Source organism: Alosa alosa, chromosome 3 (genome assembly GCF_017589495.1).
Source record: "Alosa alosa isolate M-15738 ecotype Scorff River chromosome 3, AALO_Geno_1.1, whole genome shotgun sequence".
NCBI lineage: Eukaryota > Metazoa > Chordata > Actinopteri > Clupeiformes > Clupeidae > Alosa > Alosa alosa.
Window position 1 is genome coordinate 2,315,863 of NC_063191.1, and position 22,028 is coordinate 2,337,890.

Here is a 22,028-nt window from a genome sequence, read left to right on the forward strand (position 1 = left end):
AAAAAAAAACTCATCGCACTACAGGCTAGACCTACACCTAGACCTAGCCTACTGCACTTAAAATGCACTTTATGGTGCTGCAGAAATGCTGTAGGCTTATTCTGGGCACGGCTTCTGCATTGTAGACAAAAAAAAAACTGCAGTTTTGTTTTGATTTTTTTGTCCTATGACGGCAGTTATTTTTGTAAAGGGTATATGCCAGGACAAAAAGCAACGTAGCCTACGAAAGAAAGGGAAAGTGAAAGAAGATCGGTCTATTAGGCTTTTAGCTTAGTTTTCACATCTACTTTTCACATAGATGACTATTCACATCAGACTTTTGACTTTTCACATCTGATATATCTGTCTTTTTTAGGCTATGTGCCATTTATGTGATTATACATGTAGGCCTAAAGAAAAAGAAGGCTAACGTTAAAAGCTGGAGGGAACCTCAAATGCCGACTCACCTTGCTGGGACGATAATAAGGAGTAAAATCACTAAAATCACGTGAGTGAATATAGGCTATTGCTGACAACGGTGCACTTTTCCACTAGATGGCGATGCAGGCCTGTCTATGCTATGGACAGCCTCTATGCACGATTCAATTGGATTCGTTTGTACTAGCATCAACGTCCTCTTTACCTTAAAACATTGGCAAATTAAAATTAATTAATTTTTTTAAGATAGATAGATAGATAGATGGACTTTATTGATCCCCAAGGGGAAATTCAAGGTCTCAGTAGCATAGACATCACAACACAACATGCACTTAGGCCTACAGCAGAAAAAGTAATAAAAGTATATACATATAAAAAAAAACTCCACTGTAAAATAGAGACAGTAGAAGATAAACAAAAAAATACTAAAATAGTAAATACTAAATATACTAATTTCACCTCTCCGTTTCAAAATGTGTTGCTTAGTGTTGTCATGTAACCACCTGGAATTCCTCTTATCTCTCAAACATTGGATAGTGTGTTGATGGTAGAAGCATGTTAGCTTGCAGAACAGCCCATATCTGCTAGCCTGGAAAATCCAGACCCTGGTAACTTAGAAAGATTAAGGGTCTGGCCATGAACAATGTAATGGCCCAACTTGAGGGGCGGCACCAAGCATGCATTTGAAAATCTCACTGCACGCAATTGCATAACACTAGGCCCATGTTTACTCTGAATGATTTCAACGCAATTGGATAACCAACTGACCAATGTTTACTGACCTCCAAAGTTGCAGCGCTGTCGTCACCAGTTTAGCTCGCCTCTGGCACGCATATATCAGATACGCCGATTTGATTGGTTCCCCGGGATAGAGTTCTCAACGGGCCTAAAAATTACAACCCGACCCGGCGCGTGGCTTTTAAAGCCCGGAACCGATGTAACCCGACACATCAACATGAATTATCTGCCCGAACCCGGCCCGCGAAACTTAATTTCGTAAATTTTACCAAAGCAACTGGTTTTGCCTTGCAGGGTCACATATTCCATCAGCACCTTGCATTTTGAGCATTGCACATAACCTGTAGAATTTCCATTAGAATCCAGCACCACTCTCCACATTCAGCACACTTTCCAGACCTCTGATATTCCCACTCCTGTAGTAGCTAGCATAACTCGACAGAACACTGGTTTTGAAATTGCAACACATTTCCACATGGTCTCCAACTTTTGGCCGAAATGATAATCTAGGCCTATTCTAATGTAATGATCATGTAGGTGTAACCTGCGTTGTGTTGAACCTGCGCGATTCAGCCCTGCACACGCCCGGACTCGAACCCATGAACAGCAGCACCTCGGATCGGGAGGCGAGCGTGCTAACAATTGAGCCAATAGCCCAGGTAACTGGCTCGCATGCCAGCAGCACTCTTGAGGCGTCGGGGAGTGAGGTTTACCAACGTTCCACAAGCACAGCTAAGCTAGCTGGCATCCGTTACATAGGCCTATTCTAATATAATGATAATGATCATGTAGGCCTATTCTAATGTAATGATGATGTCGGCCTACATACACCGTTGTAAATTGCTTAGCCCGAGTATCCCACCATCATAGTTCTGATATTGCCAGACTCCAGACAATCCCACTTACACACATCCGTATGAATATTTCCACTGGCATGCTTCGTGACATAAATGCAAAAATATGAAGAAAAAAATGAGACGCAAATTATTTCTCTTGATATAAAGCCTGAGACATGTGAATATATGTTCCATCATACTTGCCCAGATATGGGTATCCCAGACTGTCCTGAAAATGAAATATATAGCATTTATAGCATTATACAGGTGACCACTTCTGCATCATTTCATGGAGTGCTGAAATGTACACTAATTTTTACCATTTCTGAAGAGAAACTGAAGCAGAAAAGCTTTGTGGTTGTGAACTTTTTGCAATATTATGAGCTTGAAGCAGCCTGTGACCTCTGTAACTAACCCACACATTCTTGCAGTCAGTGATTCCCTCTAATGATTAGGAACAGGAGCAGACACAGACACGCATCTGTAATGGTGTGTATGTGTGTGTTGTGTATGTGTGGTGTGTACTGTGTGTGTGTACTGTGTGTGTGTGTGGTGTGTATGTGTGGGAGTGTGTGTGGTGTATATGTGTGTGGGAGTGTGTGTGGTGTGTATGATGTGGGAGTGTGTGTGATTAGGAACAGGAGCATTCAGACATGTCACATTTATTGCCAGTGTCATACACACCAGAATCATAAAGTATGGCACCCACACACACACCCACAGACAGAATGCTGAAGCATGTGATGTGCTGGTGATGGATGAAATCATGAATAGAAACAAACTCTGCTCTGGTAAGCTGACCCTCTCAAACTCAAACACACACACACACACACACACACACACACACACACACACATTACATACATACATACATACATTACACCTGCTGTAATCTGACCAAAACCAAGCTTTCCCACCGCTGGCATTACGCACGATCCCGCCCCAACTCCCACTTTGCTCTGGTAAGCTGACCCTCTCTAACTCAAACATCTATTCGTAGCGTAGCGTAGATGATTGGGCGGATTGAAAGTTGTATCTACTCATACAGCAACACAAACAAGATACACACACACCCATCCACTTGCTCGCTCATGCGCAAACGCACACACACACAATTAATGGTCAAGTTCAGGATTCTGAAGTTTTGAACTCAGCTTGGAGTGAGATTTGTTCATGTGTGTGTGTGTGTGTGTGTGATATCAGTGATGAGTTAGAGTTGTACCCAGAGCCCTCATAGTCTCTGTAGCCCCCTCCCCCCTCCTCTTCCTCCCCCCTCTCCTCTTCCTCGTCCACAAGAGTCAGACACTCTGATTGGCTCAGGGTCGTAGTTCCAACTTCCTCTTCCTCCTTAAACTCCGCCTCCTCAATGCTGCTGATGAGGTCATGTGACTGCAGCTCTGCACTGGGATTGGCCAGCGTCTGGACAAACTCTCCTGAGAAGAACTGCAGAGGACAGAACACAGGAGTGAGGTGTGTGCGTGTGTTACCTCAGTAAAGTGGTCAGATAGTTGACTCTACAGGGTCTCATGTAGTCCTTGATGTGTGTGTGTGTGTTACCTCAGTAAAGTGGTCAGGTAGACTGCAGGGTCTCATGTGGTCCTTGATGTGTGTGTGCGTGTGTGTTACCTCAGTAAAGTGGTCAGGTAGACTGCAGGGTCTCATGTAGTCCTTGATGTGTGGGTGTGTGTGTGTTACCTCAGTAAAGTGGAAAGTGGTCAGGTAGACTGCAGGGTCTCATGTAGTCCTTGAATTTCCCCTTGGGGATCAATAAAGTATCTACTGTATCTATCTATCTGATGTGTGTGTGTGTGTGTTACTTCAAGAAAGTGCTCAGGCAGACTGCAGGGTCTCATGTAGTCCTTGATGTGTGTGTGTGTGTGTGTGTGTGTGTTACCTCAGTAAAGTGGTCAGGCAGACTGCAAGGTCTCATGTAGTCCTTGATGTGTGTGTAGTGGCAGTTGATGAAACAGTAGCAGCCGATGCTCAGGGCCACCAGCACGGAGAAAGCAGCAGCCAGAGACACCGCCAGGTACAGCTCCTTCTCCCGCTCTACACACACACACACACACACACACACACATGTGCACGCACACACGCACGCACAGGAGGGGAGAGTTACTTTTTATGTTTGTTTGTTTGACTTTTCTGTGTGTGTGTGTGTGTGTGTGTGTGTGTGTGTGTGCGCGTGCATTTGGGAGTGTGTGTGTTTGCGTGTGTGTATTTGTGAGTGTGCGTGTACAGTGCTGTTGCCACACCAGTCATTATTATTATTATTATTTATTTGTTATTATTTATTATGTGTTTCCTAACAACCATCAAGACCCTCAACCTGTAAAAACACGATAGACTGCTGAGCTCCGTTAACTCATGATGCACCCAATGACAGGTCATGTGACAGGTCAGTAGGGATGGGCATCGTTAAGAAATTATTGATATCGATGCCATTGTCGAGTCTGCTTATCGATGCGATTCCTTATTGATTCCCATATTGATTCCTGTATCATTTGCTGAACACTTTGTTGTTGGCTTTGAATGTCTAATTTAAAGTGGTTTTAGAGAATGAATACCAAGTGTGCAATATCAATACAGAAGTGGAATGCTTTAAAATTTCTAAAACAAAGCTTTGTATTGGAATCGTTAGTGGAATCGTTAATGTGTGGATGTGTATGATTCCGATGGATCGGAACACTTGGAACCGGTTCCTAACCGATACCTGGAACCAATTCCCAAGCCTACAGGTCAGAACTGCAGACAGGCCATTTTATGGAGTGAGATAGCAGTCAAAATATTCGTGTCCATAGATTTGATACACGTGCGTATTTGTCTGTAGTTGTGCATAAAATAAATATTTGTGAATTCTCGAATGAGTCCAGTCATGCATAAAATATATTGTGTGTATTTTTTTTTTTTTGTATATTTTTCGGCCTTTTATGCCTTTAATTGACAGGACAGTAGAGAATGACAGGAAGTGAGTGGGAGAGAGAGTCGGGGTGGGATCCGGAAAGGACCACGGAGCGGGAATCGAACCCGGGTTGCCGGCGTACGGTGCAGGTGCCCCAGCCAGTCGCGCCATGGCTGGGGCCTATTGTGTGTATTTTATCCATCAGAATAAGGATGAAAAAAAAAATATGAATTCAAAAATTACAAGTACGAAATCAAACTTTACAGTTGGCTTTCTTTGGTATGAGCACGACTTCGCACAAGTGACTCAACTGTCAAAATACGTCATTGCCGCATTCACAGGCATTACTTGTTGAGAAAAGAAACATAGATCGAGATCAAGACTGCGCATGCGCTGAGACGAATCCCGCTCTACACACACACACACACACGCACATAGGGAGAGGTGGGGAGAGAGTTACTTACATGCACACACAGAGAGAGATGGGGAGAGTTACTTTTTACTTTTGTTTGTTTGTTTTACTTTTTCTCTGTGTGTGTGTGTGTGTGTGTGCGCGAACAGTGCATTTTGAGTTTTTTTTTTTTTTTTTTTTTTTTTTTAAACTGTCATCATTGGGAGGTATGTTCAATAAATTCAAAATTATACTCTAACGCAGGGGTCTCCAACCTTTTTGGGAATGAGGGCTACCTGAAGACCCGAAATCATATGGAGGGCTACTCATTTAAAACAAACATACCCTCACCCCTTTTTTGCGAGGGTAGTCCTCCTAAATAATAGGCCTATGTGATTTTTACTTTTAAATTATCAATATTGTGCAGGCCTATAATGCCTTTATATATTAAGCAACTGTATTTTCAAATTTAATATCAATAACCTATGCAACACTACCAACATTTTTGTTCAGTTTGTTCATTTCAAAGTTTGCATGGGGAATCTAACCTATTTTTTTTCTTTTTGTGCAATTAATGATTTGGGTTACAATTTGTACCCAATTTATACCCACCCACCATTATGAATTCAGGGGTTGTTTAAGTTCTGATTTCAGTGGACAATTCGGTTTTAACATCAATAGTAATCGCCCACACCACCCTAACATATGAAAACTCCTTTTAAAGTTATTGCACACCTGAAACGATCCATGATCTGACAAAAAAGGGTAATGCACAGTCCTGCTCAGTCATGCATGCTATAACATTTTCAGCTATTATCACGGCAGTTGCCTCACGGAGGAGAAAAGGCCTGTGAGCTAAAGCAATTGTTTTTCAGTCCTTGAACAATCATGCAAGAACCGTATTTGACGAACATGGAATGGCCACAGAACTTTTGCAAAGATATGCTTCCATTGGCTACACCAGACAAGCAAGTTTTTTCCCCCTTTACTGTCTATGCGTGCGAGCAGCGTGTATGCGCTCGGGCTTCCGTTGTTGTTTAAAGATTGAATGGGAAACGGATTTGGAGCCAAAGGCTAAAATTTAACGCAGCTACAATTTGTAAGGTATCACCAATATCAATTTAATGTTACAGATGTATGGCTACATACATTCTTAAAATGGTTCTGGGCTAGACTTAAATATCTATTGAAAACTTCACAATGGAGCGTGTTTTTAGAGCGTGATCTGCAGGCGCCCTGTTGGCTATTTTTAGAAAGTGCGCTGGGGGCGCCTCATAGCCGTCCCGCGGGCACCGTGTTGGAGACCACTGCTCTAACAGTTGATGACTTGAAAATTATACTGACTGTCATTTGCATCAACAATTTGGAATGCAGCGTATGTGTGTGTGTTTGTATGTGTGTGTGTGGGAGAGAGTGAGTGTCTACAGTATGTTGTGTGGGGTGTGGATTAGGGCTGGGACAACGCTTTGACTTCATCGATGATGTTGACGCAAAAAATACGTCTGACCCAAAACAAACATGGCTGCGTCGGAGAGTAGTAGCAACGCAAGTGCCTCCTCAGACTTTCAGAAGTGCAAGGCAGCATGCACTGGGAATTCTTTATTTGAAAAGGAAACAATTCCGTGATATGTCGTCTTTGCAAAATGGAGATGGCCTTCAATTCTAGCACCACGGCAATGCACCAGCACCTGAAGAGGAGCTGCTGCAGATGACAGATCCTCAGACGACGCCATCTCCATCGCCCTCCACCCTGCCCTCAGCCACCTGGAAAGCCCGAACACATACATCAGGATGCTGTTTGTTTACTTCAGCTCAGCATTCAACTCCATCAGTCCCAGCTGACTGATCAACAAACTGCAGATATTGCATGTCAGGATGAAGACCCTCACATCCTCCCCCATAGTCCTCAACACTGGCATTCCTCAGGGCTGCGTCCTGAGTCCACTCCTGTTCACATTGTACACCCACGACTGTGTCGCCACCCACGGATCCAACACTCTTATCAAATTTGCAGACGACACAACCGTTGTAGGGCTGATCAGCAACAATGATGAGGCACCATACAGAGAGGAGGTCCAGACACTGGCCGCCTGCTGCAGTGATAACCACCTCAACACCAAGAAGACCAAAGAAATCATTATTGATTTCAGGAAATCAAGGACCACACAGCACTTAGGCCTGAGCATCATTGGGGAGGAGGTGGAGAGTGTCACCGATTTCAAGTTCCTTGGCCTGTACATCTCGAAGGACCTGAGCTGGACTGTGAACACCACCCACATTATCAAAAAAGCCCAGCAGTGTCTCTTCTTCCTGAAAACGCTGAGGAGAAGCAAACTCAGGGGCAGCCGTGACCTACTGGTTAGCACTTCGGACTTGTAACCGGAGGGTTGCTGGTTCGAACCCCTGACCAGTAGGCACGGCTGAAGTGCCCTTGAGCAAGGCACCTATCCCCTCACTGCTCCCCGAGCGCCGCTGTTGTTGCAGGCAGCTCACTGTGCAGGGATTAGTGTGTGCTTCACCTCACTGTGTGTTCACTGTGTGCTGAGTGTGTTTCACTAATTCACGGATTGGGATAAATGCAGACCAAATTTCCCTCACGGGATCAAGAATCTTGGAAGAGAGATTTGGGGTGAAATCCCATTGGTGTACTGGGCATACTCTACAACTGGTAGTCAACCATGCAATGGACAACCCTGTGATTAGCAAACATGCAATGAACAACCTTGTGATTAGCAACCATGCAATGGACAACCCTGTGATTAGCAAACATGCAATGGACAACCTTGTGATTAGCAACCATGCAATGGACAACCCTGTGATTAGCAAACATGCAATGGACAACCCTGTGATTAGCAACCATGCAATGAACAACCTTGTGATTAGCAACCATGCAATGGACAACCCTGTGATTAGCAACCATGCAATGGACAACCCTGTGATTAGCAAGGCTCTCAGCTACACGGTGCCTCGTAAAACACATAAAGAAAAGTGAGCCGGCTACCACTAAGCTGAAGCTAAAACAAAAACAGATGGGCACAGTTGAACATAAACTGATACAGGATGTAGCAGTCTGTTGGAACAGTTCATACTATGTGATTGAACGTCTTTTAGAGCAGCGATGGCCAGTGGTTGCAACGCTATCAGATCCAGAAATCCCACAGCGCGGAAAGCACTATCTTGATCTGAAAAACGATCAATGGATTCTTCTGGAGGAATTAAAAGAGGTGTTCAAGCCCTATGAGCAAGCCAAAGTTTTCCTTAGTGGTCAATCGTATGGCACAGCCTCATTCTGCTGCCATGACCTTTTTCCAGACCAAAGCAAAAGAGGAGATATCGTCGAGGTGTTTGTATTTCAAGTGGATGGGAAAAATGCCCGGAAAAATGAAGTTCCTTCCAGCAATTGATGCACTCAAACTACAAGTAAAAATACAGACTGTTGCCCTTGATATCAGAAGGAATTAGAGATTGTTACATGCAGCTGTAGGACAAGAAGCCTCAGCAAGCTCCCCACAAAAGAAGAGGTCCTGCTCTTTGTTGCCCTTGGTAATTACACCTCATCTCCAGCACCCTTGACGTCAGGTGTCCCCCAAGGGTCAATCCTGGGGGCACTTTTTTTTAATCTCTACATGCTTCCACTGGGTCAGATTATAAACACTCAGGTTTCGTATCACAGCCTCGCAGATGGCACACAACTTTATTTAGCCCGGTCACCCACTGATAAGGATCCCCTTGGCTCACTGTGTGACTGCCTTGACCAAATAAATAGGTGGATGTCCCAAAACTATTTGCAATTGAACAAAGAGAAGACTGAAGAGAAGACTGAAGTAATTTTATTTGGGAGGAAGGATGAGAGAGACAACATGGCTACACTTTTTATAGGGCAAAAGGGCTTGAAGTTAAGACTAAAGTCAGAAACCTTGGAGTTATAATTGATAATGACCTCAACTTCGATGATCATATGAGAGCTGTAACAAGGACATCTTTTTATCACCTGAAAAATATTGCCAAGCTGAGAGACCTTATCAGTCTGACCTGGAAAAGCTTGTCCATGCTTTTATTTCAAGCCGGCTAGACTATTGCAACGGGCTCTTCACATGACTTCCAAAAAAAAAAAAAACAATTAGACAACTTCAATTAGTTTAATAAGCTGCAGCACTATTCCTAACAAAGACAAGCAGAAGAGAACATATCACCCCTATACTTAAGTCCCTGCATTGGCTGCCAGTTTCTTTTAGGATTTTAAAGTACTGCTACTGGTTTTTAAAGCACTGCATGTGATGGGGCCAATATATATTTATATGTTACATCCCCCTCAGATCACAGAAAAAGCAGCTATTATGCATACCTTCTACTCACACCAAACAGGGTGAAGCTGCTTTTAGCTACCATGCAGTCCAGATATGGAACAAACTCCCTGAGCACATTAAGACTGCTCCAACCATTGCCATTTTAAAAACCCAATTGAAGACCACCCTCTTCTCTATGGTTTTTTTTCTGTGTTTAATTTATTTGTATTGCTTTTACTTATTCTACTACTTTATTGCTTTTATTGTTTTTACTTATTCTACTACTGTGATATATTTTATACTTGTGATATGTTTTATACCTGTTTACTTTTATCTGAGGTAATGCCTTAGCTATGTAAAGCACATTGTGTCTACCTGGGGTATGAAATGCACTATATAAATAAATGGCCTTGCCTTACTCTTTGTTGGACACTTTGTTGGGCACAGATTCTGAGGGGGAAGACGGCAATGAAGAAAACATGGACCAGGAGAATGGTGATGGGGCCGGGGACAGGAGAATGGTGATGGGGCCGGGGACAGTGAGACAGTCAGGAAAGAGGTGCTTATGTATTTTGGGGAAAACCCTATCCCAAGGGATAACAACCCCCTGACATGAAGGACAACACCATAAGGTTCCCCGCCCCGGCTGCAGCAGTCAACCGATATATGTCTATACCTGCCACATCTGAAAGGCTTTTCTCAGTTGCTGGGAACATTGTTACTAAAAAAAGGGCAAGCCTGACTCCTGAGCATGTTGAAATGCTCACATACCCCCACTCCAATATATGACTGTATTTTGTCTTGAATGACACACACACAGAGTATTCTTAAGGTGAAAGGAAAGTGTCAAGTTGTTATTTGCATGTGAATAAAGATACTTTTTTCAGTAAGCTAGGCCTATGTTCAACATAAATGTTGAATTCTGAATGTTTATTTTCATTATTTATTTTTGTTGGAAAAACACTTTCTGTATTTAGAGTAAAGCCCCCAAGTTTACAATAGTTACTGTATTCTTTCAGTAGCTCTAAGAAAGGGTGGCTGGGTGACCTTTTTATTTATTTGCTAGACATCAGAATGCATTATTTTCCTTTTGTACACTCTTACTTGAATTTTATTTTTTGAATTGTGAGTTTCAGAAAAAGGTGAGTGGCAGAGTGTTACTATACGTTGTTATTTTTATGAAGAATTAAAAGATGCACTTTTTTCAGTAAGCTAGGCCTATGCGTTTTCAACATAAATGTTCAATTCTGTGCCATGACAGGCTGCTGGCTCCCATTGTCGTTGTTACATTTTATTTATTTTTTGCTGGAAAAGCACTCTCTGTATAGCTTAAAGCCCTCAAGTTTACAATAGTTACTGTGTTCTTTCAGTTGCTCTAAACAAGTATTTTGGGTGACCTTTTTATTTTTTTATCGAATGCTAGACATCAAGTTGTTGTTATTTTCATCTGAAAGAAGAATTACAAGATGCACTTTTTTCAGTAAGATAGGCCTATGTGTTTTCAGTAAGATAGGCCTATGTGTTTTCAAGTAAGATAGGCCTACAGTATGTGTTTTCAGTAAGATAGGCCTATGTGTTTTCAGTAAGATACAGTGGGCATCGCTTTCAAATGACCACTTCAGTCGCGCATTACGAGGCGTGAAGCTGCGTGAAGCTTTAGTACCACTTTCAGCCACTGTGAGTCGCTCTGCCACTGTACATCGCTCTGCCTGCCGCCCCTACTGAAAAAGCAGGAGACTTGCCGAGAGTAATCCCAGCCTATGAAGTCAATAACAAAATAAATCATGCATAATTAAACATTACCTTGATTTAGGCTACTTGGGTATGTCTTAAGGCTTGACTACACGGTGGTAACGAAAAAAATCAAAATCGTCTAAATTTGCTGTCTACATTATTGTCAGTGTTGGGTAGCCTTGGGTAGGCTTCTGCAGAAAACAATGTTGTTGCCGATTTATTACTATCTGGCTTACGGCTCATAATCAAAACAGTGGTGTGATAATTGAGCCAGTCATTTTTAGAAATAACTGTTCAGAATTAATCTGTAGCCTTGCAGACGTGCCAGGCTTCTGCAGAAAACAATGTTGTTGCCGATTTAATACTATCTGGCGACGCTTTTAAATAAAACCCTGTTTCGCCATCTCTACACCATTAGGGGTTTTTATTTTAGCAGGCCTAAGTATTGTCATCAGATCTGGACAAATAAAACCCTGCCATATTGGAGATATCAGATCTGGACATCGCCATAGAAAGCATTAGGCACTGAAGTAAAAATCCTAACATCGTCAAGGAAAATGGTTAATTATTGCCGTGTTTTAGGTTGTACCAATAGGTCAGACTGAGAAAAACATCTGGTGTAGGTATCGACTTCCAAAAGTTATTAAAAACCAGGGAGAAGGGACAATAATGCCAGAAGTTATCAGAGGAAGGGGGCTTTGTGGTTGAACTTGGTACTTCGCCTCCCTCACCCAACTCATATGGATCTGGCGCTGCCAATAATCCGTAATTTCTCCGAATATCGCCTTTTTCTTGTGGTCCAAGTCCTGCCCTATATGCCTTTGCATCTTAGACGCATTTTGATGAGCTTTTCTGTTGTTTAGACAAGGCTACAATCACGTAAGATGTCCAAAGTGCATAATACTCCATTCACTGAGTATCGCCAATATGGCCGCGCGTGCTGGGTTACCATAGTTACCGGCCAGAACGTGACGTCGGTGCAAACCCCTAATTGGTTTACGCATGTCAAACTATGGCCTATACGCTTCGTTTCATTCACACAAACATCTCGACTCAACGCTTATTACTTGGCACGAAGCTCTGGAAGAACTGTGCCCAGAGTTTCACCAGCACATTTAAATGACTTGACTAAAACCGTGCATAACTGGAGGTACACCTGTTATCTGAGCAGTCTGTATGTCCTCATTTTGCGAATGCGAGGGACGATATATGAGTCTGTTGCATAGATGTCCGAGTCACGCATAATGTTTGAAAACCACTGGCTCGTAATCACAATAATTTAACACACGACAGTTGGATACTTCATCATGTTCCCATGCCTACATTTTGGTGAGTAGCATCAGAGACTTTCTAATGTGGAGACACAGCACTCAAAAAATACTCCATAGAAATGCATGGGGCTAGTTTTTCACGCCAATATGGCTGTTGTCTACACATATCCCACCCCTTCCTCGGCAAAACGTCGACATGTGAATACATTGAGCCAATCATGTGGTGTGATGTGAATACATTGAGCCAATCATATGGTGTGTTGTGAAGACATCGTGCCAATCATGTGTTGTGATCTCGCCGCTGGAGCAAGATTGGTCAAGTCAATTTCAAAGCAATAGCATTGCACCAAAGTGCTTTACATGAAATAATAATAATAATAATAAAAATAATAATAATAATAAAAATAATAATAACAATAATACATATACATACATATAAAAAAAAAAGGGAGAGGTGAGGGAGTCAGGGAGTGTTAAAAGCTAGGGAGAAGAGGTAGGTCTTTAGGTTGGATTTAAAACTACTAATAGTGGGGCAGGATTTCACAACATCAGGAAGGCTATTCCAAAGCTGGGGAGCATAGACAGAGAAAGCTCTGTCACCTTTGGATTTAAGAGAGGCAGAAGGAACACAAAAGAAGACACTGGGAAGATGATCAAGAGGGTCTAGGAGGACAGTAAGGAATTAAAAGATCACATAAATACTGAGGTGCTAAACCATGTAAAGCTTTGAAAACAAACAGAAGAATAAAAATTAATTCTTTGTTCCACAGGAAGCCAGTGCAGTTTAGCCAACACAGGTGAAATGTGGTCACATTTCTTAGATCCAGTCAGTAATCTGGCTGCAGCATTTTGGACCAGCTGGAGTCTGTTTAGAGTAGATTTAGTTACAGCTACATACAGTGAGTTGCAATAATCAAGCCTAGAGGAAATAAAGGCATGTATAAGGATTTCTAAATCACTGTAGGAGAGAGAAGACTTGAGCTTTGCTATTGTCCTAAGTTGGTAAAAACTTCCCTTGACAACGCTGTTGACTTGCTTATTAAAAGTCAGAGAAGAGTCTAGGAAAACACCTAGGTTCTTGACAGAGGGCCAAGAGACTTGCTTACATTGTTGACAGAATTTGGTGGTCCAAAAATGATTACTTCAGTTTTGCAGTCATTTAGCTGTAAAAAGTTGTTAGCCATCCAATTCTTAATGTCATTAAGACAAAGAAAAAGGTTTGTCAATGAGCAGGAATTTTCAGGGGCCACCGGTATATAAAATTGGGTATCATCTGCGTAGCAGTGATAACGAATATTGAATTGACTGAAAATGGAGCCCAGGGGAAGCATGTATAAAGAAAATAATAGAGGCCCTAAAAAAAGAACCCTGGGGGACACCACACTTAATGGGAGCAGATGACGAAGAAGCATTGCCTAAATGCACTGAAAAAGATCTATCAGTTAAGTAAGATCTGAACCAATTTAATACAGTGCCTTGCAGACCAACTTCAACACCCAGGCGTTTTAAAAGGATCTTGTGGTCAATGGTGTCAAAAGCAGCACTAAGATCTAACAGGACCAATAGGGCACAAGAGCCAGAGTCAACAGAGAGCAATAGATCATTATGGACCTTAAGTAAGGCAGACTCTGTACTATGAAGTGGTCTAAAACCAGATTGAAACTTGTCAAGGATATTAGAGGTGTTTAAATAGGAAGAGACTTGTGACAGAACAACTTTTTCTAAGATCTTAGAGAGAAAGGGCAGTTTAGAAATGGGCCTATAATTTTACAAATCAATGGGATCAAGGGAAGGTTTTTCAGGAGAGGTTGCACAATAAGCGTGTTTAAAGCCAGAGGGTACTACTCCATTAGCCAGGGAGCTATTAATGATGCTCAAGATAAAAGGGCAAATAGCATAAAAGCTTCTTTGAAAAGGTGAGATGGAAGAATATCAGAGTGGCAAGAAGAGGGCTTCATATGAGAGACCAAGTCTGACAACTGTGAGGAAGAGACTGGTTGGAATTGTTGGAGGACAAACTACAGACTGATACAAAGCAGGATCAGAAATTGAGGGTGTGATATGAGACTTTATGTTGTCAATTTTGTCAATAAAGAAAATTGAGAAACAACTTATAACTGTTGTAGCAGGAAGAGAGGACATTGTAGTAAGAGGATTTATGATTTTATTAATTGTGTTAAACAACACTTTTGGTCTGTGAGCATTTTTGTGAATAAGCTCAGCATAGAAAGCTGCCTTTGCTGCTTTGACAGTGATTTGATAAGCCTTAAGAGAATCTCTAAATATATCATAGGAGACCTGTAGTTTATCTTTTTTTTTCCATTTTAAGCTCTGCTTTCCTACAAGCCTTTCTGGAGCCGAACAGGTAGTGGAATTTAGCCAAGGAGTAGTTGACTTATTTGACTGGATTTACACCGCTTTTGTTTTAAAGGAGCTACAGAATCAAGAGTGGCAAGGCAAGATGTATTAAAAAGAGTAAGTAGATCCTCAGAGTCAGTGCAGGTGGAAAGAGAATCTAAGACAGCAGGTGAAAGAGAGAGCATAAAAGTATTAGTGAACTGTGAGGCTGTGGTGGAATTAATAGCTCTGACAAGGGAGTAGGATGAGGGGGGTGGAGGGGGGGCACAAAACAGTGAAGATTCAAATAAAATCATAAAATGGTCAGACACACCAGTATCAACTATTTTAACATTGGAAACTGAGAAACCAGAGGACAACACTAGGTCTAGTGTGTGACCCTTCTGATGTGTTGGGGCCATAACTGACTGCACAAGGTTAAAAGAGTCCACAAGGCCTAAAAACTCATTGACCAAAGGTTTAGATGGGCAGCATATGTGGATGTTAAAGTCCCCAAGATTAATAACTTATCAACCACGAGAGGCCATAAAAGATAGAAGTTCAGCAAATTCTTGAATGAAATTACAATTAATTTTTGGTGGACGGTAGACTAAGGCACAAAGTACAGATGCATTGATCTTAAACAGCTGTAGTTCAAAAGTAGAAAACGGATCAGTTGGTACAATTTTACATTTAAAACTGTTCTTAAACATTGTAATTAGACCACCACCACGACCAGAGACCCTAGGTGAGTTTAAAAAACTACAGTGAGCAGGGCAAAGGTCACCAAGTGCAATGATGTCATCACCAGAGAGCCAAGACTCGGTGATAAACAGAAAGTCTAGATGGTGGGACGTAAAACGGTCATTCAGAATAAATGCTTTGTTGGAAACAGAGTGAACATTTAAGACAGCAAACTTAACCAAAGAAGAAGGGGCCGCAGTTAGAGAGATTTACCCGGCAGAGATTAGCCTCTCCACCAGAGCCCGCACAGGTGGAATCAGTGGCAGCAGTGACGGGAGCAGTAGCAACAGCAGCAGCAGCATCAGTAGCGGTAACAGGCATAGTCCGTATGGTGATGAGGTGTTGATGGAAGACTTTCTTGCGGGGAGCAGAGTTGCCTACAGGAGTGGACCACACAGGAGAGCCACACCGGGACTGCAGAGTCGGGATAGCATCCTCCGTTGCTTGATGATAGATGGTAAAGGAGTGACGCGACCCTCTGTGCATGTAGCGCTTCCTCCGAAGGATCCCCGTAGCAAAGGTGGAGCACAGAAGTGCTGGCATTTGAGGAGGCAAGTTGTTGGAGCTGCTCAGCGGTGTAGAGAAATCCCATGTAGGCTAGTACAAATGTCCAAGAGACAGACAAGTCGTGAAGTGAAGCCTTGCGCACGCGCAGTTCGACCCAAAGACTGTGCCCGATGAGTGCCCATAAAACGTTGGTATATGGCCGCCGAGTGGAGGAACTTGCCTAAAAGGACTTTGGTAGCATAGAGATCGTTAAAACAATAAAGTATGGCTCTCCGTTTGGGACATCGAAAACTTATATTTTTAATAGGGTAGACTACCGTCGGAGATGCTGACTTGCAAAGGCCTCGGGATAACACGTTTTTTCCACCATCATCAGTCAATTCCTCCTTGATCAAAGTGGGGAATGAAAGAAAAAGTTTGAGAACCACTGGCTTAATAAGTTACCTGCAGTCCAGAACACACAGAATATTGCAACAGAAAGTTGCCTTTATAATCAACTACTTGTTCCAACAGCATTCAAACAAAGCCTTTATAAAAGTGAAAAAAAAAATATATTCCATAAGAAGTAAAATAAAATACTGTTACTGTAGTAACTGTATCCTAAGCTTCAGCTCCCCACGTCTGTGACAGGCAGACGTGACACCGCTAAATTCTCAGCTTGTTTATACCCCACACTGAACGCGTAAGACCACTAGGCCCATCACTGTGGAGTGCGGTAGCCTAGCCTACTCTCTGGGATTTAAGTCAAGCAATATAACCATACAAATGTTTCAAATTATGTAATTTCGGCTTTGTCTGAACTGGCCATTGTAGGCTACATAAAAAATAAACAAGTAGGCCTATTCCCTATCCAATGATATCGGCAAATGTTTGTTTTCCAAAGTAAGAATTTCACTTCACCATGCACCTTCGACAATGAATAGCTCATTACACTTATGTTACTGTTGAACGTAGGCCTAACTGGTATCAGCCTTTCAGACCTAGGCTACTCTTAGTAGGCTAGGCTAAGGGAAAATGACAACTCCTGAACAGATTCTGGAGCTGAGCGCTCTAGAATCTTTGACTAACAGTCGAAGAGTGAGTGAGTCTTCGTTGCTATGGATGACGTTATTACTCATGCACGAGCTTGACTGAAGTGACCACCTTGATTGGCTGATGATTGTAACGCAGGAATGATGTGTGCCAGGTGTGCACGTAGACATAAGGCCGAACATGCAAGCGCCAATGAATCGTGCTCTCACGACAATCACGCTGTTAAACTTAAATAGGTTAACATCACTCTAAGTTCGCCTTCAAGCAAGGAAAAACGATGATTTGAAGACATCTGTTTCGTTGGAAGGGGCAAGGGGTAGCAACAGGGCAACACAGAGACAGGCCCGATGGCAGGGCTGTTATGAGAGTATGAAAATATGGGATATTCTACAGGAAAACATTAAAACGGCAAGACAGCGGGAAAGTTAAAATCATGAGAAACACGGAAAAAGTTGGCATGCATTGTTTCGTCCCCGTGCACAGGGATTATTTGTCATATTATTAATCACATATGATTAGTTGTGAAATTGTGCAAACAGGCGCACCACATTTGAAAAGGAAGGACTGGTAGCATGCAAGCTCACGGAAAAGATTGATTTAAGAACGTTATCACAGTGTGTGGCTGTGGCGAAAGAAGCGTGGGGGAAGACAGCGACAATTGGCAGGGGAGGGTCATGTCTTTTTAACAATTCTGTCGGAGGGTCATTGAACAATTTCTAGCAGGCAAGGGAGGGTCATGCAACTTTTGACTGAAGCACTCAAAATTCCTCCGTGGCCCCTTCAATAAATAACGAACAGTCCCTAGATTGCTGCTGGGCTATACGTCTTGGTTCATGTCTGTTAACAACTCATTGCCGTCAAACGCCGTAGCCTATCTCTCATGGTTGCATCCATTACAAAACAAACATGCAAAGTGAACGTCTGGGATTGGGAAGAGCACTAAATGCTCTACTGAATAAGCACGCCAAACCTTTAAATGAAAAACATTCTTTAATAATCAAAAAATAAACCGCTAATGAAGTAAACTTGTGACCATCAAAATCGTTTATCGCCTGTAACTCCATTGATAACAGGATTTAACAGGAAGGCATTTGGCTGAGCAACGGAGGTTAATATGCTCTATATTTTGTCCAAATGATGTCTGTCTATCATCGTTGCACTCGAGAAAACCAGAATGTTTAATTTGTCCCATGCTTTTCTTCTAATGGCTGCAAACGGGATTCACTTTCGCAGTTAACCAAATATTTCTTTATTAGGGCAGAGCAGGCATATTTCTGGCTATTAAATTATTTCTAAACCAGTCTGCTAAAGTCTGTAGTGAAGTCTGTGTAGGGTTTTCCAGGCTCCATTTCTTTTTACGAGACACCCTGCTCACTTGAGCCATCTACCGGTTGTTTGGGTTGTTGCAGCGTCTCACTGGGAAAATACAAATTAAAGTCGCGTGATACCGCGTGATCCCCACACGCGGACCGCGAGTGAAGCTGGCCAAGTCGAAGCACTGCCCACTGTAGGCCTACAGTATGTGTTTTCAGTAAGCTAGGCCTACAGTATGTGTTTTCAAGGCTTCAAGGTTTTATTGAATGCTACCTCTGACTAAGAATGCATTACTTACTTGTATAGCCTTTTATTTAGAAATTTTAAGAACAATAAACATATATTCCAATGTTGAGGAGTTCATGTTTTTTTCATTCAGATATGTAAATCAACATGTATAAATTTCTATTAGGGACCGTTCGTTATTTATAAACGGGGCCACCGGAGGAAAATAGGGGAGGGGCATGTCTTTTTATTCTTTGTTGAGGGGAGGGTCACCTAACTTTTTTTGTCTAGGAGGGGGGGGGTCACCCATCTTTTGTATTAATGAAAACAGCAAAAAAATCAAAGTGGCTTGTTTGATTGTTGATTTCTGTCGCCATATAACGTTCTCTTTCGTTCCATAGCTCTGTCAACATTGAACAATGAAAATAAGAGAGATTTCCCGGGTTTCTCACGCAAAATACGGAAAATGTCAACATCCGTCCCATTTAACGTTGGAAGGGTTGGAGCAACAGTAGCCTACTTTATTCACGCCAACAGCCTATATCCATTTGGTCAACTTTATCCAGCCCTAAAAAAGCTAAATTTAACTTTGGTTTTACTTGTAGTTTACCGTTAGCCTAACTTTAAACAGTGTGCATGCTTATAAAGCATACTTGTGCTTCATTCATCCACACATCCAGCTCCTAACATTTTGACAAGCATTTCTACTAATTGACCTTGTTCCTGCCCATCTCTAGCTTTGCTGTCTCCATCCTTTCTGTTTTTGTTGTTTGCAAAAAAATATATAGTAGGCCCTATTTATTGGTAACCAGCAACAAGTGCAATTTGTTAATCGCTGTCATTCTCTCTCCTGCCAACAAAAATGTGTTACGTTCCAAGTAGTGCGTAATTCTGCTTCATAAAGTTGAACAAATACATTGGTCATATAAATAGCCAGTTTATGGTCTACAGTGTAGAGTTGGTAAGTTATGGTAGGCCAACTTGGAGTGAATATACAGGGGGATTTCTTTGGCTCTTAGCCTGGCAGGTGTGCACGTAGACATAGCCTACGGCCAAACACTGCAAGCGCCAATGAATCGTGCCCTCACGACAACCACGGTGTTAACTTAAATAGGCCTAGGAGGTTAACATCACTCTTGCATTCAAGCAAGCAAAACGATGATTTGAATACATCTGTTTCTCTGGAAGGGCAAGGGGTAACAACAGGACAACACAGAGACAGGCCAGAATGCAGGACTAATGTTATGAGAGTATTACAGTAATATGGGATATTCTACAGGAAAATATTAAAACGGGAAGACAGCGGGGAAAAGTTAAAATGATAGGCCTAAACCCGGAAAAAGTTGGCATGTTAGGTATTTTTCGGTCCCCTGTGATTATTTGTGAAATTGTGCAAACGGCCTTTTCAAGTCATTTGAGAAGGATGGAGTGTAGCAAGCTCCCAAATTGACGCTCGTCTGAGAAATTGAGTTTTGGATAATGTTCAGCTTCGGCAGCTTTACAATGACTGAGGAAGCCTAGAGACGAGTCCATAGCAACAAGTTCATGTGTTGAATTTGTTATTACCCAGTGTGCTTTGTTGAATGGTCTCAATGTTTTATTGTTTTATTTCATGTGAATACTTACTAGAGGAGTAACTTATTTCAAGTAGGCTAATGCAGTTGCAGGAAGTGTGCATTTAGTTTCCATGCTTATTGTGTTTCCACACAAATGTTAGTGAGTAAATCTACTGAAATGGCCACCATCTTGGTGAAGTGTGATGTGTAAGATCAGAAAGCAGAGGGTGAGTTTAGAACGATAGCTTATGTCGATGTGTTTCATAGCGCTTTATAGCGTGGGCGGAAAGTATCGATAATTAGCTGGGGAGGGTCATGTCTTTTTTGAAAAGACTGCTGGAGGGTCGTTGAAAAATTTCTTGCAGGCAGGGGAGGGTCATGCAACTTTTGATTGAAGCACTCAAAATCCCTCCGGTGACCCCGTTTATAAATAACGAACGGTCCCTTAGTCAATTAATATGGAGATAATAAATAATCAAATCGAAATTGAATCAGACTGAAAAAAATGAATCTTTAGAGTAATCGATGCATCGGAAAAATAATCGCTAGATTAATCGTTTAAAAAATAACCGTTTATCCCAGCCCTAGTGTGGCTGTCTCATCAAATATCGCCATTGACTGACTGTGGGATGGCAGGCTCACAGGAGTGGTGTTGTGTGTGTGTGTGTGTGTGCGTGCCTGTGTGTGTGTGTGCGTGCGTGCCTGTGTGTGTGTGTGCGTGCGTGCCTGTGTGTGTGTGTGTGCGTGCGTGCCTGTGTGTGTGTGTGTGTGTGTGTGTGTGTGTGCGGCGTGTGTGTGTGTGTGTGTGTGTGTGCGGGCGTGCCTGTGTGTGTGTGTGCATGTGTGTGGGCATGCCTGTGTGTGTGTGTGCACTAACCTGAGTGTGGGATGAGCCGGCACACAGGGTCGCTGGGTGAGCCGTATGGTTTGCTGTAGAGCAGGTAGCGCACCTGTACACAGTACCGCTCTCCAACAGCTAACGGCTCCACACGCACCGCTGACACACAGCCCTCACAAAACACCTGTTCCACGACACACACACACACACACACACACAAACAATTAGTTACACACACACACACACACACACACACACACACACACACATATACACACACACACACACACATATACACACACACACACACACACACACAATGAGTTACATACACACACGTTGAAAGGGTGGAAGTAGACAACCCACCAGGCCAGCACTAACCTCCGAGCACGGTAAACAAAATCGGATATTTCAGGCTACACACCTATGGCTACTGAAATGTAAGGTTCATTTATCAAATGTTATTTTGAAGTATTAAAAAACATCTTTGTTTTAGAATTTTTGGACGAAATGAGTGATAAATGGAGGTTATAAACATGTAAATATACACACACGTACACTAGGGATGCCCTGATGGTCACACACACACACACACACACACTCTCGGGATGCCCCGACACACACACACACTCGGGATGCCCCGACACACACACACACTCGGGATGCCCCGACGGACACACACACACACACACACACACACAGTCAGGACCACTTGTCAGCTGACATAGGGGAGACCACACTGAACGTAATATTTAAAGAACATGCTGGTTTATTAACGAACGTAATGTTTAAAGAATATGCTGCTTTATTAACGATCGTAATGTTTAAAGAATATGCTGCTTTATTAATGAATATAATGTTTAAAGAATATGCAGGTTTATTAACGATCGTAATGTTTAA

General features: G+C 42.4%; 1 protein-coding gene across 1 annotated transcript in view; it reads right to left on the reverse strand.

The window, feature by feature from the left end:
• Positions 1 to 2,637: 2,637 nt before the first annotated feature.
• The window catches only part of LOC125292015, a 31,347-nt gene continuing 11,956 nt past the window's right edge, over positions 2,638 to 22,028 (reverse strand). Inside the window, exons 5-7 of the mRNA XM_048239084.1 lie at positions 21,168 to 21,312; positions 3,886 to 4,040; positions 2,638 to 3,434 (exon numbers count right to left, since the gene is read on the reverse strand). Of these exons, the coding sequence (XP_048095041.1) occupies positions 3,120 to 3,434; positions 3,886 to 4,040; positions 21,168 to 21,312 (615 nt within the window). The 3' untranslated portion in view covers positions 2,638 to 3,119. The remainder of the gene's footprint in view (positions 3,435 to 3,885; positions 4,041 to 21,167; positions 21,313 to 22,028) is intronic.